Below are 24,130 nucleotides of genomic sequence, written 5' to 3' on the forward strand. Positions count from 1 at the left end.
TGTTCCTCATCTTTCCTGAAGTGATAAGACACAAGGAAGCTTACAGCATATTAAAAACAATACAAACCAAAAACTATACAAAAATTTTAATACATGTAGAAATATTAAATGTATTTAAAAGATGATTAAACAATGCATACAGCTAAAACATTAAAATTTATGAAAATATCATATAGAAACTATAAAATGGCCCAGCATATCATTAAAAGTTCATTCCAAACAAAGACTGGTGGTTTAAGGATATTTTGATTTGCTGGCAGAAGAAGAATAAAAACAGAGCCATTCTGGGCCTCTCAATAATAATAATAATAATAATAATAATAATAATAATAATAATAATAATAATAATAATAATAATAATTGTTTGCCACTTTTTCTCATGGCTTGAGATTCTTAGAACTCTAAAGGGATTGTAAAGGGAGATGCAATCTGGCAAGAATGACTATGTTCAGAAATGCCTTAATCATAGATGATAGACCCAACATTGTTAAGATAAAAATTACCACAAGTATTTTTAAGGATCTAGTTTCCTTCATTTTTGTTTTCACTGTAGCCTTATTAGTAGATGAATATTTCTCAAGCATCAAATAGAATTCTCCAACATCAATCTCAGTAGTTTAGGGGGTTATTAGCAATCGGGTTATGCCTCGCATCAGAAATGTGGAGATTGCAGGCTGCAGTTTATTTGATTATCTATGTAGAGCTCTTAACAATCAATCCCTTGTTCCTCTTCCTATCTACATTGCAATTCTTTCAATTTTAAAAATGGGGAGATGAAGCTGAGAGGCAGAAGCTTGGACAGTGAAACTATGTTTAAGATGGAGTACAGTCTCAAGATTTGCAGCTTTGTTTCTGCTAAATACACCCAGTATTTCTTGCCAGTATGCTTTCTTCTAATTACTTATAAATGATGAAGTGCAAAGTTTCTTAGATGACTGAATCATTGTGTTTTCTAAGCAGTCCTGAACTCATACTCCACCGCTCTTTCTTAAAGGAATGCCTTTAACTGAAAAATATATGGTTGTCTTATACTTGTTTTCCTTTATCTGTGCCTTCACTTTGGTTTCTGAACTTCATTAATGAGTTTAAAAATTATATGTGATCTCATCTTTTCATGTTTGTTTTATAAATCCTATGAATTTGGTTTTATTGCACACATAGTAGTAGTGAGCAGCTTTTAAAATTCGCATGAGGGAGAACATAGGTTTTTCAACTATACCTTACTTTCAGATTACTCTCTATAAATAGTTGTCACTACTGGCCAGAGTCCTGCTCATTAATATGTCATGTGCTAATAAGTATTTTATAAGAAAGTAAAGAGAACTCATCAATTTTGTCATCCTCAGCTGGAACACTATTTTGATATTCCATTAAAAAACATTGATCAATATTTTTTCCATTTTAAATTTTGTTTCAGAAAAAAATGGTTTCATTATAAACAAAATACCTGTAAATAACAGTGTTTTTCAAAAAGTCCTGAAATATGAAAAAGTCACCAACAATGGTGTCCAAAACATTGTAATACCTTCCAGCAGGTAGAAACTTCAGAAATTTATGCTTTTATACATGAATGAAATATGAAGATTTGCATCCCTAATATTTGACATGAGGTCATTATCATTGGCTAGACTGCTGAGCCAGCTGAGGACTCTATGACAATAACTAGCAACATGCACTCCCCCCCCCCCCCCCTGCTCTTCATATGCTATATTTCTTGGGAGTTTTGGAGCAACCAATAATGGCTGCAGAAAGGGCAGAATTGTTCGTTTCCTATCTTAAAAGCACGCCATGTATTTTATAAGAAAATATACATGGTTCTGTTTTCAAATGGGATCAAATACACAATAGAATCTGCATGCATGAGCAGCTGTTTTGTATCCTAAAGCCTCCACAATAAAAAAATCCAAGATTATGAAAATGGAAAAACTTGAAAAGCAGAGTAGAGAACATTTGACCAAATGAATTTCATCAAGCTGACCATAATTGTTTCTTACTAAAAAGCTATTTATAAAATCAAAACTTGTCACCTTTTCACAGATACTCATACCACAGACTCACATTAAAACTCAAACAGTATTTGAACCCTAACTTAACGGTCATTGCTGATTTAAGTGAAAAAGGTATTGCTCTTTGATAAATTTGCCAATAGAGGGCTTTGTCTCATTGCTTATTAGATAATTATTATGTTTATTATTTCAGCTCTGAATGAACCTACCATTGACTATGGTTTCCAAAGGTTGCAAAAAGTCATCCCAAGACACCCTGGTGACCCCGAACGCTTGCCAAAGGTCAGTAAAAAAGTGACAGCCATGTGCTCATATCTTTTAGATGCCCATGTCTGCAACAGTTTTGTTTTGTTTAAAAATATATATATTAATACTGAAGAGACAGCAGCTGAGTAGGATCAGTGCTTGGACTGGGAAGTGGAATCTTTCCTACTGCCTTTGTTCCATTGTTGATGCATTCAGGTCTTCTCTGTGGAGTCTGCATACATTATTGTTTGTACAGTGCCGTTTTTGCAGGATAAATCACACTGCATGCCAATGAAGCTTCCATTATGTTACATGCATACACTTTAATGGTGGGTAGATTTCAAAATATGTAGATGTGAGCTTACAACTTCAGGTATGTAGATCAGTACAAGTGTAGTTATTCAGTCAGGGTTTTTGTTTGTTTGCATGTTAGCTTCCAATTTCCCACATATTCTCAATTTTGGCAAGCTTTTGTGCTGCCATACCTATAGTTCCGATTTAAGCTCAGTAATGGGAGAGTAGTCAATTGTATTGAAACACAAACTTTCCATTTGTGCACACAGATACATAATTTAGTAACTTATTAAAAATAGTCCTATTCTGTTCCTTTGACTATATTTTATTTCCCTTATTTAGACATGTATTTTATTCATGCCAAATTTTTACACTCCCCTCTCAAAAGACAACTAAACAACAAAGGTCTTTTGAAAAAGCAGAGGGCTCTTTTTCAAGCAAGATTTGGTAGCATATTTTTCCAGCAGCTGGAATAGTCATAGGTTATAAAGTTTGGCTTCATAACACTGTAATTTAAAGATACGTTTTAGTATATGGATGCTATGGCCACTCACTCATGACATTTTACCTACATGCATAAGCAGGATTTATGAGGCAGGGGCAACAAAAACAACATATACATTATAATAAGTGACAATTTTGCATGTCTGTATTTCCATATGTATGCCAATTGAGAAACTGTTGTCACTGACATTTAGGCCATTCTTATAGATGATAATATTATATGATAAAGTAGCAAAAATGCTATCAGTGTTGTAAGGGAAATATATACTTAAAAAATAAAAAGAAAGATAAAAAGTTTAAAGCTATTGCTGGCTCAACTTTGAGTAGTCAAAAGGACTTTAGGTTTCCTGTGTTGTAACTGCTCCCAAAAACTGAAATAAAATAAAGGATGTAAAAAACAAATGAACACTTAGCCTTGAGAATTCCTCATAGGATGGCAAGTTCAGAAGCTCAAGCCATCAGAGTTGCTTGAAAACTCATATCTGCTCTAATGTCTATCTAAGCTACTGCCTCAGCTGTCATCATCTCAATGCACACCATGGATGAAGCTTTGTATTTTTGCCTCAGATGTTGCGTTAGAATCTAGACTTCAGAACTCTGAGTGATTGTTGTTGGTACAAGCCTTCAAATCAGTTTTGACATACGGCAACTCTATGAATGAGAGACTTCTAAATCACCTTATCCTCAACAGGTTTTGCAGATGCAGGGCCATGGCTCCCCATGAGTGAGTGTCTCCATCTGGCAGATGGCCTTCCTCTTTTTCTATTGTCTTCAAACTTATCAAGCATTATCATATTTTCTACTGAATCATGTCTTCTTATGATATTGCCAAAGTACAACATTTTAATCAAATTGGCTTCTAGGATGTGTTCAGGGCCAATACCTATAAAACCCTATACACTTTGGGTCCAACCTATCTTCAGGACTGCATCTCTTTCTATGAACTGGTTGTGGGCACTGAGATCTGCTGGGGAGGCCCTTTTCTCAGTTCCACCATCATCTCAAGTACAGTTGGTGGGGATGAGAGAGAGGGCTTTCTTGGTGGTGGTTCCCTGACTCTGGCATATCCTTCCTAAAGAAATTAGATTAGCCCCCAGTCTTCAAGCCCTTTGGGTGAGTTTAAAAACATGGCTCTTCAGACTGGCCTTTGACCCTATGTAATCTATAGTTAGCTCGATGAGCCACCGACTGCAGATAGCCAGCTTTATTCACAGGTTCTACTGCGTTTTAGTCCACGGAATCCTCAAAACTCTTATTTAGCACCATACCTTAAATGAGCTGATTTTCTTCTTATTGTCTTTTTTCTCTGTCTGGCTTTCACAGCCATACATGGAAATGGGAAATGTGGCATGGACTATCCTATCTTTTATATTCAGTGATATACCTTTACACTTCAAGATCTTGACTAGTTCCTTCATAGCTGCTCTTCCACATCCTAGCCTTTCTCTGATTTTTTTCAGTGCAGCCTCCATTCGCTTTAATGCCTGAGTTAAGGTATGGAACATCTAGAACTATTTCAATGTCTTCATCATCTATTTTAAAGTTCTGTTAATTATCTGTAGTCATACTTTTTGCTTAATGTTCAATAGAAAATCTACCTTTGCACTTTCTCTCGTTGACTTTCATCAATAATTGTTCCAATTAGTTGCAGTTTTCTGCATATGGTGTCAGCTCCATATCTTAGATTGTTGGTGCTTTTCCCTCCAATTTTCACACCTCCTTCCTCCAAATCTAATCCTGCTTTATGTATGATGTTTTTTGGCATTCAAGCTGAACAGATATGAAATGTAGCTTTTTCTGATCTCCTTGCCCATTTGAAGCCATTCTATTTATTTGCGTTTTGTCCTAAATATAGCCAGTTTTTCGGAGTACAATTTACACATCAAGACAATCAGATGTGGCACATCCATCTCATTAAGAGCAATTCATAGCTTTCCATGATCTACAAAATAAAAGTCTTTGCCACAGTCTGTATGGCACAGGATGAGTTTCTTTTAGAATTCTTTGGTTCTCTCCATTATCCAGTGTATGTTTGTGATATGATCTCTAGTTATACAAGCTTCTAAAACAACTTTTATGCCATGTCTGAACCAGCCATCTACTTAAGGGTATCTCTGAGTTCAAAGTCATTGGCATACTGCTACCTTTTTTTAAAGAAATCTGAGATACATTCAGATATTTGGATTTATACTTTTTGAAATTAATAAATGCTAAATCTTAGATGGAACTTAAAAACCGGCAGGTCTTCAGATGGTATTAGACTCTAACTCCCATCAGACTCCAGAGTCAAACACTGAAACTCTTATACAGGCCTGCATAGCCTGTGGCCCTCCAGGTGTTTTGGACTTCAGCCTGCATAAGGGAAGGTGCGTGGACTGCCTCGTGGTGCTCCATGTGGCCTCCCGCCTTCCCTCATCACATGATAGGAAAGTTGGTGCCCTGTCCCCATCAGAATTGGGAGGATGCTGATGGAGGAATGGAGAAATACAGATTTTCAACAGTATAAAAAGTCAAAGCCCTCATATCCTCTGCTATATTATAAACCTGGGTCAGGATTTCTGAGGACCAGTGTTTCATTTTCTGAAGCAATTGCACGGCACTTATATTGTTGTTATTATTGTGTCTTCTTGTTGTTATTGTTATTATATAGTGGCTTTTTCCTAGTTCAGGAAACAAGATGCCTTCCAAATGATTTAAAAAAAACAGACAAACACAGTTTCACAAAATGAAAAATCTGAAAAATGATTAAAGCTATAAGAAATTAAAACCACAAACCATTAAAAACACAAAAAGCAGTAATAGTCAAACAATTATAACAAATAGTTGGTCCTCTTACAATCCATCTTCAAAGACTTGTCAAAACAGAGGGATCTTCACCTGTCCACGGAAAGAGAGTAGTGAGGTTACTAGTCTAATGTCACTGGGAATGCATTTACACTGTAGAATGAATGCCGTTTGACACCACTTTAACTGCAGTGGCTTTGTAAAACTACCAACGACCATGATTCCATAGCATTGAGTCATTCCAGTTCAAGTGGTGTCAGACTGATTCATTCTACAGTGTAAAAATGTACTCTGGGAAAGAGGTTTTAATGTCTGGGAACAGACATTAGTAAGGCCCTCTCTCATTTTCCCACCAGATGTAACTGTGACAGTGTTGGGAGAGAGAGGAGTGTCCTCTCACTATCACTTTAATGGTGATCTAAAGACAAAATAAATGCAAAAAGGCTTTCATGATCCATATAGAGGTAGGATCATATTCCTAAATGATAATGGAATTTCATGCCAAGCCACACTTGTCATCAGGGCAAGATTAGGAAGTATGTTCAGTTTGCTAGTCCACAAAGTCTGAAATCAGGAACCATGCTAAAACGTTGCATGAGAAATGAAACGTCTGAGAAATGAAAGTCAGAATCCTATTCAAAGTGCTGGCAAAGAGCTCTTGTCTTTTTGAAGTCTGCAGAAATATATACATTCTAGTGCATTTTCTAAGTGGGTCAGTGTTTGCTCAGCAAATGATCAGAGCAGATGGTGTAATTTAGAATCTATGGCAAACTTTAATATATGAAGGCCAGCAAGAACAGCATATATCTCTTTGTTTTATCATCTCCACCTTTAAAATGTTCTCCCAAAGTCTCAGAGGGGCAATTATGTATTTGTCAGCACTCTAGGAGCAAGTGACAAAATAATTGTGATGTTTTCCGTGGTTGGTTATAATGATTGTTTACTGCTTGTCAAAATTCAAAGCCATAGCCATGTTAGTTTGGATCAGTATACAAAGGGATCTTGTAGCACACTTGAAAGTAAGTGAGAGAGAAATTGGTAGCATAAGCCTTTGTAGACTTAAGTCTACTTCACCAGATGCACTTTCCTTCATGGTCAATAGAAAAAGTAGACCTGTGTCTATAAAGACTTACACTACTATCTTCTTTCTTTCAGTCAATCTCTAAGGAGCTACAAGATCCCTTTACATACTCCCCTAGAATGCCAATACACAAAAAATGTCCCTGGATCGTTTGATTTTGCCAACTTCTGGCAAAACATATTGATCAATCTGTAAGTTTCGATCAGACCACAATATGAATCAAGCATTGCAATCTGCCTTAAGCAAACTCATTTGATAGAGTGTTGTCTGTACTAGCAGCAGCTCACTAGTATTTCAGGAAAGGGTCTCAGCTCTCCATTCCAGGAATTGAACTTGTGACCTCATGCATATAAAGTATGTGTGTGCTGTGACTGACTTGTGGTCCTTCCCCTTGACTGCACCACAAATATGTGCTGGTCTTTAAATTCATGTATTTACACACAAACACAATGAAATAATGAAGCCAGTGGAAGGATACTAGCCCTGCCTCTGGGTTTTCTTCTAATATCATATAGATATAGGTATAGATGATATACATGATATTGATATAGATATAGATATAACACACACATATACACAGAGTTCAGTTTTGAAGATTGCCACAAAAACTGCATTTGTGTATTTTCCCCCATGGAGCTGAAAATATCAAGCAAATTGATCCGGTGGGAGTAATAAATACACATTACTTTATCTTGTACTTCATGTCTTATACCCCTGAGCCTTGATAGAACAACACCACTTAATAGACTTAAAAAAAGAGTAATTACAGTCATTGGCTGTGTGATTTTTCAGCCCTTCCAGCCCTGCCTGACCTTCTAATTTAGCTCACCGTGTCTAACTAATGCATTTATATTCATCTTTTATGAAGCATGTGTAGTACAAAATTGACTTTGGAGCCTTTAGCAAGCTATCTTACTAGGTTGAGAATCTGGTTAGTCTTACATTCTATATTTTGTGTGTGTGTGTGTGAGAGGGGGGGAGAGGGAGATGCTGCTTTGTGATTTTGTTCAATTATTTCTTTTATGTTTTGAAAAAAATATAAATAGCATTTATCCTACTTTCCAACAACCTTTTGAAAAATTGCTACGCATCCCATTCTTATTTACAGCCAAACATGCATACAAAAAGATGCAAGTGTTTTTAAAATGATTACCACTAATGTTTCTGCTTGTCAAGAGTGCTTAAATTTCCCTGCACTTTGTCTTAGAACTTATCACTGTTACCTTTTAAGCATTGCTGTTATAGAAGATCATCTGGGGCTGATTTGTAAACATGGCTGACAGTTTATGATGAATGATCTCGCAAAGCGTTCAGTGTGCCTCTTTGTCACATCCGCATATGTACATGTTCAGAAGCGGATTAAGGGAAGACTAGAGGAATCCCCGCTCTGAAAGAACCCTTGAGCTAGAGAGCACACAGACAAATCTCTTTCCTGTGCTTTCTCGTAACTTCCTACTCAGTTCACTCATCCAGTGGAGCCCAATTGTTCTCTGTGCATTTCTTTTCTCACCATATGGTATCCTCATTACCATACTCTAAGGGTCCATATGGGGAACTTGTGAAGTGAACTGTATTTATTTTAACTGCCAGATGAGCAGCCTTTTGCTTTGCAAGCTTAGCTTAAGTCATCTGCTGCCTTTAGGTTGTTATGGCAACACAGTACCAATAAAAAATTCTAATCTACTGTAAGTATCTTGGATCACAGTATTTTAAATGCTTGCCGTAACTGTCCTCTAAAGTGAGGATGCTTGTTCTTTTTAGTATGACAAAGAGTTATTACCAGCTCCAGCAGGTGGCAGTGAAGAAATTATCCTCCTCCCCCTCTCCAAAGAAGTCATATAATTACAAACTAGCATTACACATTCATTTGTCAACTGTTCCTCTGAATTTTGTTAGAAGAAAAGCCCTTATTTTCCATTAGATGTATAACAATGCCATCAGAAAAGCATTGGCTAAAACCAGGCTTGAAGCAGACCTTGTTGGAATTGTGAAGCTTCAATAAACGAGAAGTCCAATGGCCTCTGTGTGTGTTCGTTCCCCCCACTCTCTGAATTACTCATCCTAACACCAGGCTAATTAAGGGTACCTTAAAGTAGGCAGTCACAACCTTAAATATAAATCATTTTCACATCCACAGGCCACATGATACGTTGCATAGCTGTCTCCCCGACTATATTGAAAGTGAATGTTTGTAGTCTCACTTCATCAGTTCACATTAGCCTCATGCTGAATATTTAAACACAGAACAATTTGAACACACCATGAAGAGATGCACTTTCCGTTGGAACTGCAAAGGCTCATCCAATAATAATTTAGTAAATCAGCCATTTAGTGGCTCACTTGTACTCTGCATTGTGCCAAATGCGATTCAGCTCAACTGTGCATGCCAGCTAAAACTGAAATTCAGACTCTAGTCACGTGGCGGCACTCTGTTGTTCATTGGAGAAATGAAACAGAAAATCTTCTTTCTAACAGAGTGTTTGTGCTTGGTGAATTATCGTAAATGAAGCAGAGTGACAAACACAAGGAGGATTCACTGCATGCTGTACCATCTATTCTAATTACCCTAATATTGTTCAAGAATGTTTGGGTATGTGTTCAATGAGCAGTTTAAATATTGCAGTCATAGTCTTTAGTCATCCGCAAATATCAATAAGGAGCACTGGCTGAGCAGCAGTAAGAAAGAATAAATGGAATTTCTAGGTTTCAGCTAAATGAAAAGAACACTTTAGATTGGTACTCAGTTGGATAGATTTGAAAAATAGCTTGAGAGGCTGGCTGCTGCTATGAACACCCAAGAACACAAGGGTGTTTTTTTTACCACCCTTGAATAGTGTAGTACATGCTCTGCCTGTCTCATCATGAATAATACAAATGTTGTTTCAATGTCATACGTGCTAATTATTTAAGTTATTTACATTATTTATTGGCTGACCTACAACAAGAAATAAACATTAGCAGTGACTGTTTTCATGTGTTACTCTTTAAGAGGTGAAGACTAAAGATTGCCTGGATATTCAGATATTGTGCTAGGAAAATAAGGACTAAAGTAACGTTTACACTTTTTAAATGCCGTTAAAAGTAGCATATTATTATTGCATTCTTATTATGAAAAGCTAACATAAAATGGGTTACATAAGACAACTGTCTTGTGGATGTTCTTTCAATGTGGATTAGCACATATGTCAGATAGCCACATATCTGGCCATTCTTGCATACATTGTAAATATTTTCAGGGACATAACCATCACATATATGTGAGAACTTCAACAGGATCTTGAACCCAATGCATGCAGGGTTCCATGCCACAAGAAAGTATTGCAAATACGCCTGTCTATACAAAAGCAGGATATCTGCAGACTTTTCTACTATATAAATAGATGCTAGTAGTTATGTTCAATGTCCGAAGTATTTTGCTTGGTGCAGCTGCAACCAGATTTTAGAAGGCCTCCAAAAAATTTCTGAATTGGGCTTCAGGGAGCATTCACACATGAGATTTCAAAGTACTCGGGAAGATGATTAAGGACATTTGTGAGACCTCTGTATATAAATCTCTAATAGTGAAATTGCTTTGTGACTGCAGCATGCACCATAGACTATGCAAGGCATAACATGCACCTTGTAATGAACCTTCCCATTTCCAATGCTGGTGTAAAACTATTGTCCCATCGCTGCAGGCAGCCAGCTCTCCTTGTCCCTACTTTTTCTCAGCAGTAACGGCAATGCCATACAATTGTCCCAGATCAGTATCTCTTTCACAAAACAACTTTCATACTCTGACTTCTACAAATTAAGTACTTCAGAACTGCCAGTCTTGGAAGTTATTTTTCAAGGAAGATATGCTTGAAACTATGAGGCTTAGGCTCTATCTTTGTCATTTGTGACATTCAAATCAGTTTCGTAATAGCACAGCCATGTAAAACTTCATTGTTGTGTACTGCAGCTAAATGTTATAAATAAAAAATGTGGTGAAATATGCAGATGAAATATTACCATTGCATAATTTTCTTAAGATGCTTCCAACTGCACCGTAAAAGGCTATTCCTTCTTGCTATCATTTTATGTCATTTTATGAAATGAGCAGGAAACAGTCCAATGACACCATTGTAATTCTTTTCTAAGAAACACAAGGATTCACACTCTATATTTAAGACTAACACTTGAAAGTTAGACCTTTTTGGTCAAGTGAATGTAATGTTTCTTTTATAAGAATTCTCATAAATGAAATGAATGTGACCACTTGGAGACCATATTTGTGATCAATCTCTATAAAATCACCTGTCCCAACCAGGCTTTTTAGAATTATTGAATTAGCAGCTGTTACACTATTGCACATAGAGTGGTAATTGTAACCGTGAGTAAACATTACCAAGTCTAATTGGAAGTGAACAACTTGCTTGCAATATGATTTGAAACCAAATCATTAATTTCATAACATTTAGACTAATTTATTTGTTAACCTTCTAACAAAGTTCTTTGGTGGTATTAACTGCACCTCCAACAAAATCTCATGTCTTCTCTTTATTTCCATTGGTTTTCTTTTTCACTCAGACCATAACACCGCCCCAACTTGTGTTGTAAAAACCAGTCATTTAGCTTACAGTGATATAATTCTTTCAGACAGTAACATCCTCTAAGGATTACAGCATGAAAACTCACACTGCCTTTAAAACAGAGATGTATGCATTCTGACTTTGCTGTAACTATATCTGAAAGAACATATCTGTATTTTAGGTGACGGAAAGCATACATAACCTGGATGACAGAGAGTATGCACATTAATTTTATTTTGTTAAGTTTTAGAAATATACAGTAATTTTAGTTTTTGTTCTCAATTGTTAGGTAGTTGTATGCATCCGGTGGATGTTACAATCTATTATAAAAATCCCAACAAAGGGTAGCTTGTCAAAATGCCCTTCAGTTGTTTGTATTACAAGATAATTAATGAAATAAAGGGCAAAAAAAACAGTGAAAATTTTGCCAGGATTTATGTGATTTCTCCCTTGAGCCATGCTTGGGTAAAATGCATAATATTGTTTTAGCCCAATCCCATTCGACCTCCTTGCAAATGTTCTCAGTGCTTGGCACCTTTGTTACCACTGAGTGAAGATGCAGTAGGAATATGAAATACAGTGATTGTTACCACACTGCTGAGCTCTATCTGGACTAATACCAGGTGCTTCTATATGCCCCCGATATTCTGAGAAAATTTAATTTATTGGTCTGGGTAACTGCTTAAGACATCTGCTTAGTGAAATTAGTTACTGCCAGATTTTTAGGGCTCCTTAGATGTGTTCAAAAATTAATCATGTCTTTCTCTTGCTGATAATAAGAAAGTAAGTTGATGAAGTGCTTTAACAACATAAGGCAGGGAACACTCCAGTAAAATAGGTCTTCTTGAGTTGAAGCCTCTTGGTGTAATAAAATACTATTAAGTCCTTTGAACACAGAGTTATAAAACATAATTGTTACACATTTGGCATTTTATGCTTCCCTAGAAATTACCACTTGGTATCTAGATGTAAGCTGTGCTCTTTCTTTTCATTTCAATTGGGTCTGAAGTGGTCCTTTATTCTAATGAGCATACCTCTTTTCAGAGACTTTTGAAAAAATTATGCCTATGATAAAATGGAAGTGAATGTACTCATTTGTTGGGGTTACAAATGAGCAGACTTTTTTTAAAGCACTCTAATATGAAGCCTCCACAATATTATTTTACTGTTGCAGTATTTTTTATGCATTCACGTCTGCCAAAAGTAGCAAAATACCATTATAGGTCAGAAATAATCAGGTTTGGGGTTTCCTACTTTTATAAGCCCCTCAAAGAAACGATTAACAGTTATAATAATAATAATAATAAAACTTTATTTATACCCCGCCACCATCTCCCCAACGGGGACTCGGGGCGGCTTACATGGGGCCTTGCCCAGGACAATTCAATATAACAAAATATAAAAACAACATATCATAGTACAATTAACCAATACAATAGATAAAAATATGCAGTACAACACAAAATCAAGAAAGCAATATAACAAGGGCGGGACATCAGATAGTGAAACAGTTAGGTATCATCAGAGCCGGTCCAAGGTAATTTTCAAGTGTAGGCGAACAGAAATTTTGCCCCCCCCCCCCAAAAGAAAAAACCAATCACTGAAAAATAAAAGTGTTGGATAAGCAAAAATGTTTGATAATAAGGCGGGATTAAGGAAAAGCCTAAATAAACAACACTCTGAAAATGGGAAATCCAGACAGGAAGCAATCAGGGCCAACTAACACCCCCCCAACCAAGGATGCCCCCAGGGAGGAAGCCCCACTTGCCTTGCTTCCTAGACTTCCTACAGAGGAGGAGGCTGAGTTGGATGACCCAGTAGTCTGAATCAGTACAACTATTTCTGACAATGTATGTCAGATTTTCTCAAACTGACATTTTCCAGAAGTGCTGGACATTCATTACTGCCATCTCTGCCTTGCACATCCATTAGAAAGTGTAGATTCTATATCTCTGCTAAACTAGTTGCATACAGGTGTTAAAACTTTAATCCTTGGGAAAATGTACTTATAAATGAAGGCACTAGGACTTATTTAACAATTTCCCTCCTTTCTCATAAATGGGGCCAAAAGTGGCTCACCAATGAATTAAAACAAGCTCCATAAATTAAAAAGTAACAGTAGAAAATGAACATTCAATTAAATAAGTGTGTATGCATTAAATTAACTCACCCAAGTTAGGTAAGATAAGCAATACTTACTTCACAGGCTTCCCAAAATCCATATTGTCTTCCTTGGCTCCTTTCTGCCGCAGGAGACAGGAGTTGCCTCAATGGCGCCCCCAACAACTTGGCGCCACAGGCAAATGCCTAGTTTGCCTGGTGGTAGAACCGCCTCTGGGTATCATCTAACAAGAATCTTCCTTCAACTGAGTTTTGTATCTCACAAGATCTTTGGTGGCTACAAAGCTCTCCTTTAATGTATGCTCCTTTCTCATTTCAGTTTTAAACATTGCAGTTTCTCATTGCACAAAGGATTTGTAAATATTGCATTCCAGTTTTCAAGTCCAGTTATTAGAACATTTTGGACAAAGTACAGTAGAATCTAAGGACACAATCATAACACAGAGTTATTTCCCTTTGTTTCGCTACTGCTTCCTGTGTCCACTCCAGTGTGTTAAAAAGCAGAATAAGTGACCACCCCAAGGACATTGTGAACCTTCCATATCCCAGTATTGCACACTTTTTATGTTTCCTTTCTCTGGAGTCAAGAATCTGTCCATCCTTTATCTGGCTACTATATATTTCTAATAATAAACTGCAGTTATCTGCTTGGATTTATATATATATATATATTTGCTACTGTGGGGGGAAACAGGGTGCTCGTTTAAGGACTTCAGCACATGGAGGTCCTTAAGCCAGAGGACAGCAGGGACATTTGTGGGGCAGTGGGGCAAATTCATTGGGCAGTGGGGCAAATTGACAGGCAGTGCCCTGCATCACCCCCTTATCATCCCACACAGAAATCCATCTGTCCCCTGCTTGATCCCGCACTGCCCCCGGCCACTTTTATATATCATTTCTCTCATGCCATTGAAACTTAATCACAGATACAAGTTTCCCTATCTGTTGGATAAAGGAGTCAGAGAGCAATGACTTTTCCTAGAAGTGCCAATGCAGAAAAAAGGCTTGTGTGAAGTTGTATGGAGCAGAGGTATAAAAAAGAAATTGTGTTTGGATAGAAGACGCAAAACAATTTATTATGTAGGCACATCAAAAAGTGTACCTGTCTCATTCTCCTTCAGTGAGAGTCAGTGGCAAACCTGAACATAAATGATGCATACTCAATGCCTTATCTATGTATTTGTGAGGGATGTTGAGACCTTCTTGACAATCAGAACATCTAATTCTGCAACCAGGTGCTGTAGCTGGGTTTGTTTGTTTTTTCCAATTTCAGACAGCTTACATTCTCCTGACTCAAATTCTCATGATTACAACAATTACATTGTGGAATATTTTTGGAGACAGACAAAAACAATGGGCTAAAGTGCTATTAATGATCAGTGTTCAGAATAGTAAACTATCTAAATAAGAATTTCTTTTCTGTTATGGCATTATCAGTCTTGTGACTAAGAGATGGACACTTTGATTTATAATATATTATGGCTTGTTGCCTGCATGCATTTACATTTCAATGTTGAAAGATTTTGCTGTCTCACATATGCAGTTTGAAAACATGCCAATGTGAGTAGATCAATAGGTACCGCTCCGGCGGGAAGGTAACGGCGCTCCATGCAGTCATGCCGGCCACATGACCTTGGAGGTGTCTACAGACAATGCCGGCTCTTCGGCTTAGAAATGGAGATGAGCACCAACCTCCCAGAGTCAGACATGACTGGACGTAACGTCAGGGGAAACCTTTACCTTTACCTATGGCTTGTTGCCTGCACGCATTTACATTTCAATGTTGAAATATTTTGCTGTCTCATATATGCTTACTGCATTTTATTTATAAGCTTGGTTCAATGCAAATCAGGTGGCAAATTCATGCATGAGTGTTTTGGTTAGTGCCCTAGCCATAGGCTATGGTCTTCAGTTTGTATGAAAATTATAGAAATCATTACAGCTTGGAGAGACTTTAATTCCCCTCCGTTAAGTAAGTGTCATTTAAGGAAATAAAAGTGAGATGAAAGATTATCTGTTTTAATATTCTTATCCAAAGGTTTATTTTCTACTATTTTAGTTACTCATGGTTACTGTTCATAGAACTGTCTCTCTTTTTCTATGGTATGCTTGTATCAAAGAGGAAGGAGCAAACCTGCTTTTCTTGTTCTTGTTGTGCAAGCATCTGTTGAGGCAGCACCAAAGGAAAAGTTGAAAGTATAGAGGTTCAGTACTACAGTGTTCCCTCACTTATTGCGGGGTTTTCATTCCAGGACCACCCGCAATAAGTGAAAATCTGAGAAGTAGAGACACTATATTTATTTTAATATTTATACCTTATTTTAGTAGTTAGGTGGCCTTTCTCTGCTTCGCAAGCCTGTTTTGCACTGTAGTTGTTTTAATTTGGTGAGGTGGGCAGCAATTTGGCAGAGAAGGCTATAAACATGCAAATCCCAGGATTCCCGGGGAGCCAGTGAAGCCTTCCCAGAAGAGGGGGTGGGGCGAGAGCGCATGTGCGAAAGGCAGGCGCCACCACGGCCTAGTCCTCCGTGAGTTGCTTTGTGTTGTTTAATTGGTTAGTTTAATAGATAGATACCACTTTTAATTGGATAGCATTAAGGTCCAAGACATTCTGAGAGTGCTTTGGACCAAAAGAAACCCCACGAAACAGTGAGAGAGTGAAAAGTGAACCGCGAAGTGGCGAGGGAACATTGCATATGCTGTTTCAGGCATCTATGGAAAAAAATTTTTAAAAAATATTTTTATTAGTGCTTTCCAAGAAGATTATGATACACAAAGACTTTACAAAACAACAACAACACAGTAACACCCCTGTGAGTCCCCCAATGAAAGAAATAGCAGATTTAAAGAAGTCTAGAAGGGGGAAAAGAGAAGGAAAGAGAGAAGAGGGAGAAGAGAAGAGGAAAAGAAAAACAAAATAAAAATAAAATAAAAATAAAAAGGGGGGAAATGGGAAGGGATTTGCGTAAAATAAGATAATATCATGTTACCTATGGAGAGTTTTGAAAATCCCCCCTGTGGACAAGGGGATCTTACTGTACTTGGCACCAAATGGTTCTATGCAAATGTGGAGGGAAATTACTACAAATGTCCTGAGTCTATTGTTCAACTTCTAGAGCAGTAGTGGATTTCCAATATTACTTCGTGAATGCTTAGCTATTAAGATATATTTTGTTTTTATTTTTTACATCTTGTTTTATCCTTTCTGTTCTACCACCTCTTAATTAGATTATATGTTATGTTATCGGTACGATTTCTACTCATTTTGTCCTTGTTCTGGTTTTTCATTTGCTACAAGAGGGGAATAGTTGATTAGACTGTTTCCCTTGTTCACATTTCCTCCTCCTGCCTTCCCAGTTCATATATAGCGTTTTTAATTGTTTATACAATTTTCAACTGAAAAGCCATGATCTGTTTGTGTATAATCACGCTATAATACTGTAGTTACTATGATGTCAATTCACAAAAGGCATTTTAAAAAATGAAAATCAAATGAACATTATTAGTTTTTAATGTTTCTGCATCCATTTCAAACCCTTAATAGGAGAAGGTAGAGTTACCTGTATCAGTGAGGTGTGGATTTTCAATCTACATCCTACAATATTCAGATAACCTGTATGTATGGATTAAGAGACAAAGCACTTAGGATCTCATTATTTAGTTACACGAAGGGAACAGTTACAGGGAGATGCAAGTTATCTTTCTCTATAATAAAAGGATGTATATTTTGCTGTGCATGTGTAAAAGTTCTTAGTAAGTCCATGGATAAGTATGCATCAGATATAACTAGAAATCCTCAAGCATGAAATTAGAATCTAGATTAACTGTCTTCAATGTATAAATTTACTTTAGTTCATCTTCTTTATTTTAAGTATAATTTTGAATACTGAACTTTATAATGTTCATTACTGTGGGCAAGAATGACCAGTTTCATTATTTTTCTCTCCACGGGTTAAAAGCCATCAAATAATGCACATTTTGGGATATATTTTGTAAAAAAATCCACACTTTTGTGCAGTACTTTCTTTACAGAATTTTTGTTTTCTACAGAGAAAAGTATATTTATTGCACAGGAAACTTGCTTTTTCTGTGCAGAAAAGAGCATAACATTCTCCGTTGTGTATGTATTTGTGTGAAATAGGTCCAAATGTTTTTCATCCCTGCAAAAATTCTACTTGGCAGGGTCACTTAAAAAAGCTCTCCTTTCCCCTGAAATTTACAATGAATAAATATCTTCTCTAATAAAGTATGTATATTCATTCTTTTAAAACCTTTAGCGGAATGGAACAAAAATTATATCCTGATTTTAAAGGGGGAGGTTATCTTCATAATAAGTGTTAAAAAGCTAGCAAATGAAGGTTTGCAGCTCAGCCTCATTGATGAATTTTATAGTATTGGTTCACGCATTACTCTATATAGATTTTATAACATTATGATTTTAAACTTTTTTCAATGTACGTTTCCCCTTGTTATATGCAACATATAACTGATCGTGACTTCAAAAGAGTCATGAGATGTGACACTAGGAGCCAGAACATATAACTGAAAAATGGAAATACGGCAATTATAAATGACATCATTTTCATTAAGCACTTTTGCAGAAGATGAATGATATCTCAATTTTTTATCTTTGTTACAGTGCAACATTAATAGAGCATTAGAAGATAATGATACCTAGACTAAATAAATGCCTCATAATTTGGTAGAACAGCATATCCCTAAAAATATAGTAGTGCTTTAGGACATTGATAAGCTTCATATCGAACTGAAAGCTTTTGCTTGGAAAAACAAAAACAAAAGATGCTTCCTTTATCAAATTACCCATTGAAATTTCTTGAGATCATTTACATTTAAGGTCCACATGTACCTTTCTTTTCACCCATGTGAACATATAATGTGAAAGCAGAGGTTGGCATGAATGTTGTAGCATGTATTACTAGGAAAAGGCACAAAATATTGTCGTCATGATGAAATTTGACCCCAGTGAACCATATGAGGAAAATGGTTTTCATTCTGAGGAAAGTGGTTCAGCCAACAAAGCACTGGGCATTCATATAGAAGATTATAATTCATTTTAAAAGCAAGTTTCATGCTTTGATGATTCCTCAGTGGCATTATACACATCAAAAGCTGAACAAATAAAGTTGGGCTATTGCTGTAATAGAAGCCTTAAAGCAGATGTGGTGTTTCTATGAATTTTAACTTTCAAACCTCACAACAATATCTCTGTCACAGTAATAGCTCCTTGTCTGCATCATTGTTGTATCTCACACAATGTGACAACTGAATTGACTTTTATACCTCATGGTGTGCATCACTGTTTGTATGAGAATAGCCCCTAAGTGAAAGAAAAGGAAGTGTTTGTTTCTCTTAGTACATGTAACAAAAATCTCAATGACATATTGGAAAGAATTCATTCACATGATAAAATCAATGCAAATTATAGAGGATGAGATTTACTTTCTATTTCTGATATGAGCTTGACTAACAAATTGTCGGATCTCTCTGCTTCCCTACTTTGATTAATACAAAACAAATCATGATGTACATCTATTTTCTTCCCCACAAATTATTGTTTTATTGTATTTTGTTTTTAAGATAACACAATATTTTAAACTGTTTTAGTCCAAGCTGGTTGTCCCTGGGAAATTTTTCAAAAATAACTTTCTGTAGGAGGTTGAGTCTGCATCTGTGGAGACTTCAGTCTTTGCTGGAAAAATTTTTCTTGATTCTGGTACTTGAATTTCACCTAATTTTAGAATACATCTTCATAATGGTTTTGAAATAAATGTACATCTTTCCAGTGCATGCTCTGCTAGTTTTCCTAACCAAATAGTGTAGAAATCAGGGGGAAAAACCAAATAATGTTGAAATATTAAGCCGGGAATAATATAATAGCTCTAAAAGGATTGTTCCACTTCCAGGTACTCGTTCATTGGTTTCCTCTGCTTCTGTTTCATTGTTTTTTCAAGTACTGAACTAGCAATACAATTATTTTTGCTTTAGTTGGAGACAGGTCGTAACTCTTTCAAAGTTGAGAAAGGGTCATGTTGCAAAGAGGGGAAGCTGCAAGCACTGCCTGGGTGCCAGCTCTTCCTGCCTGCTACTGCCACCATTTTTCTGCCCAGGAATTCAAAAAGGCCAGAAGTGGTGCCATGGCACAGAGAGTGGGGGGAGTCAGTCCTTCCTTTAAATTCTCCCAGGGATGAACTAAGCTCTTGCCTTTTCCCACTCCTTTTAGATATAGTTTCCCTTTTTATAAGAATTAAGGCCAAGTGCTTACATTTAACACATGGATATGTTGAACAAAGTTTTTTGTGATGACTTTTGACTAAAATCTCTAGACATATACTTGAAAGTATACAATAAGTAATTATACCAACCATGCAGTCCTGTGGCTGGTGACTGAAAAGTCAGTTACATAGTGTTCATTAGTGAAAACTAATGAAGCAAATAGATTACTCCTCCCTCCCTCTACATCTGATGCAGCAGTGCTATGGGAGAAGCATGTTTATTGGCCTCAAAGGAAATGAGTGAGTGGGTGGGGTATGGATGTTCTAGATTGTTCCACCCCCTACTCTTTCTCTTTGCCTTCTGGCTTCAGTTCAATCTCTCATCTCTATTACAGTGTGAGCTTTGAGGCTGGGGAGATTTTTTTCCCCTTTTCTCTTCCCCATTTTTCACTTACTCTATTCTGCCATTTGAGGACTTGATCAATTGGCTCAGGATGGTGTCTTAAATCAGAGGTTACTTGGCAGGTAGTGGGGGAAGATGTATGAGTTTGGTGGGCACCTATAGGCTCTTTAGTTGAAGAAGATTCCACTGGAACTGCCTCTTTAGGTCCTGTGACTAAGAAGATAGGGAGTGAGAGGAAACCAATATTTTAAGTCCTGTGATTCAGAGGAGGGAACCTCTGGTTGGTCATCCATTTACAGACCACTTGGGTAACAACCTGTCCTTTGGATCTGGGGAATAGACCATCTGCCTCAGCTGCTCTCACAGTAGGTTGCTCCACCCATTTTCAAGAAGATAACAATAAGGTCGATTAAATAAAGTGGTGCATTTTTCAATCCAGTTTATTGCATCCGGCCTAATTAAATCACCAATTGGTCAGCAAGCAGAACTGGATAATTCTTTGAAAGTAAATATGAAAAGGGATATAGTTATGGCTTTGCTTCCTTAGAGGGTGACAGAAACCATCACGTAGAATTATATTCATAACAATGTTTCTATAAAAGATGCTGCATGGCTTTAAGAGTAGTAGAGTAATAACATTTCTAACGCACTTTGGAGGGTCTTAACTTTACTCTCTAAAATAAAATTCTAAATTGCAATGTATATTATTATACTTGTCTTCAGTGTCTGCTTAAGGACAGGCTTTTCATGTATCTCTGCCTCCCTCCCCATGCTTGCTTTCAGTAGGACAATATCACCTTCATTTTCCAAAGCATACATCTTTTTTATATTAGCTATCCTTCTTATAACACCATTTGCAAATTTAATCAGTGTATTTTAATATTCCATATACTTTAAGTGCAATATACAATAAATAGCGAGGCTTCAGCTTAAACATGCTTTAGCCCTTAAATTGTTAAAGCTGCAGTGCCCTTTCAATCTACTTACATAATGTCATAAAATATACATTTCAAGGTAAATGAAGTCAGCTACTTCAATTTAGTCTCTCAAACTGGTAGTAAATGAGAGGTTAACACTATGGTGCCAAACCCATTATTGAGTAAATTTAGCACCTTGGACAGCTCTGTAAAATCTTTATTGCTTTCCTGACCTGCTCGTCATGTTCTGTCTATGTGTTCAGTGGCTCTCAGCTCTGATTGAAAGGCAATATATTAGATCCCGAACACAAACACGCTCGGGGGCTGGTTCACTGGGAACGTAATGACATGGAGGTGAGAACAATTTTCTGGTCACCGCAATTCAAGCACCTTGCAAGTTCTGTTTCTGTAAGTTATAGAAGACTTTTTGGTGCTGCTGTGTGTTTGAAGTAATGACAGCATTAGTTATGGTAACTCAGTGGGAATGGAAAGCGCTTGAATTTATACTTATCACTGTGTGTTTTCTTAAGCTGAATATTGATGCTTTGATCATCTTTCGAGTAGCTTACAATTATCTAACAAAAGAGGTTTTTGCGTAACATTTACCTTGCCTAACCTCAAAATCTCACATGCAAAGAAGGTATTATTATGCAGCGATGTTGTTTAAGAAAACATTAAACAGATAGGCTATTGCTTTACTTAAAAGACATCCCAAGCATAAAGTAGCTGTAAACTGTGATGTCACATATTTAGTGTACTCCAATAATAAATTATCTTTCTGTTTTCATTGTGGTTTGCTTATTAAGTAACAGCTTCTTTATTTGAGAACTGAAGTATGAAATTTCTATGTTATGATATTGAGGCTATAGTGAGGCTGTAGTGATATCAAACTATTTTTTTCTGAAGATTTCTCTTCAGGTGAATTAAACTGCTCAGAATTGAACAAGAATCATTTTAGTTCCAACTAATACTATGAGGAAATTGATCTTTTTTTTTTTTTTTACAAACACTGATAGTAGTGTGGCACCAGACTTTGATTTTACTTGGAAGACCTTTACAATTCCAAAGTTGTTTTTCCTGGACAAGATGCTGAGGAAGTCAAATCTGACAAACAGTTCTGCTCCCCTACTCTAGAATTCTAATCCTTTACAAGGAAGACAGAGTTTATTGCCATTCTTAGTGGCTCAGCTAAAGAAGCATGGCCTGATTCCACATGGATATCGTGTGCATTCAGTTCATAGCCTTTTAAATTATTTAGTGCTTTGGTCAAGATGCAGAGAAAAGGACAAAGGCTGCAGCTAGTGATCTCTTCAAAAATAGTATTCAGAATTGTATTGATTCAGAGTCCATCAATTATATAATGCACACGGCTGTGTGTGAAAGCGAAAAAAAAAAAACAATTGAATTGTGCATTCTGAAATTGTGAGACTATGCAGTGGTTTTAAGAAACACCAAATGTTTATTGTAGATTTTACACACACACACACACACACACACACACACACACACACACAGCCATCTCATGTTAAAATTTAGGACATCTTGTATGTCATAAGTATCTACTGAAATATGCCAACTATTTTATCATATAGTGTAGAGAATTTTAAATTGAAAAAATGCTAATATGCATCTAAAAGCTTGTCATCTGAAGAGTTGTTCTAGGATTTTGAAGAGGTTATGGTGACAGCAAAATGAATGCAATTATATCTCTATTTTCTGATCATAGACTATAGCATTTGAAAATTGAACATTACTGCTTCTTTTAGTTAGAAAATGTAGCTAGTGTATAAAACATTCCTGGTAAAACTTTTCAACTTTATCAAAAATTCATTTTTTAATGTTTCATTTAGTTTTGTGAGGCACCTGAAGAAATCTATTTGTATTCTGTTTTATTGTTTTTATGTAGTTGGATCTGAAGAGATAAAACCATATTTTAAGTTGCCTGATTAGTTGTTTGTTTTTAAACCCAGCCAGTGAAAATCCACTCTGTGTCAGGGAGATTTGGGGGGCTTCAATTTACAAATATGTTTTATTATCCCTGTTCTGATTCTCCTGTGTTCTTACATGCCGCACATCCGAAGGGGCCCATGATATTATGCAAATAGTATGGATATGATAATCTTTGGATATTGATTTCACTATGTTTCTCCCAATTCCATCTGCCTTCTTATCCTATCTGCTATTTGCATCAGGTTACAAGTCTTCTTCAGCTAATGCACACATTTTATATGCATTTCATTGTTGACTGAAGTTAGTTTTGAATAGTATTTATTTTATCTGTTTGGATTTTTAAAATGTTCACATGATTTTGTATGTATTTTAATTATCTGAAACATACAGCAAGGCTTACAAATGTGTGTCATGCTCAGAATCATTTGGTTTTGCATGCTGTTGGAATGGATTCTGTCATCAAGAATATTGATATCTACAAAGTTATTCCCCATCCTTATCAGATTTCATTTTGTGCTTTTAAATTATAAGAACAACAGCAGCAGCAACAACAACAACAACAACAATTCTATTTCTTCCCTGCCTTTCCTCATGGCTTGAGGTGGGTTACAATATTTCTAAAAACACATAATCATCATATAAAAACACACATTAAAATGTATTCCTTCAATATGTGTTTGTGTATATTTGTATATACACACACACACATACATGCATGCATGCATACATACACACACATTGGGGTGTACATCTGCATTCAGAAAGTTGTTAGCAAATTACTTGAGGAGTATAACAGAAATAAACAAATGTGCAAATGGAGAAGCAAGAATTAAAGTGTTATGCCCAAACTACAGGAATATCTTTCATTTATTCTGAATGGGCTACCATGCAGATATTTGTATACACATCCCTCTGCATTATTGATGTTTGTTTTTAAAACCTTTTCTGTTCTTTCATACATTATTGTGAATATCTGATTGTGATACCTAAGATAAAGGGAAATAAGCCGAAGAAGTTGGACATTACATTATCTGATCA

The 24,130-nt window shown here is 36.4% G+C and overlaps 1 protein-coding gene across 6 annotated transcripts in view; it reads left to right on the plus strand.

Annotated features, from left to right (window-relative positions):
• The window catches only part of ebf1 (EBF transcription factor 1), a 448,211-nt gene that overhangs the window by 398,807 nt on the left and 25,274 nt on the right, over positions 1–24,130 (plus strand). For all 6 annotated transcript variants that reach the window (XM_008114800.3, XM_008114803.3, XM_008114801.3 and 3 more), the window contains one exon: positions 2,200–2,288. In XM_008114800.3, the coding sequence (XP_008113007.1) occupies positions 2,200–2,288 (89 nt within the window). The remainder of the gene's footprint in view (positions 1–2,199; positions 2,289–24,130) is intronic.

This window comes from Anolis carolinensis, chromosome 2 (genome assembly GCF_035594765.1).
Source record: "Anolis carolinensis isolate JA03-04 chromosome 2, rAnoCar3.1.pri, whole genome shotgun sequence".
NCBI classification, from domain to species: domain Eukaryota; kingdom Metazoa; phylum Chordata; class Lepidosauria; order Squamata; family Dactyloidae; genus Anolis; species Anolis carolinensis.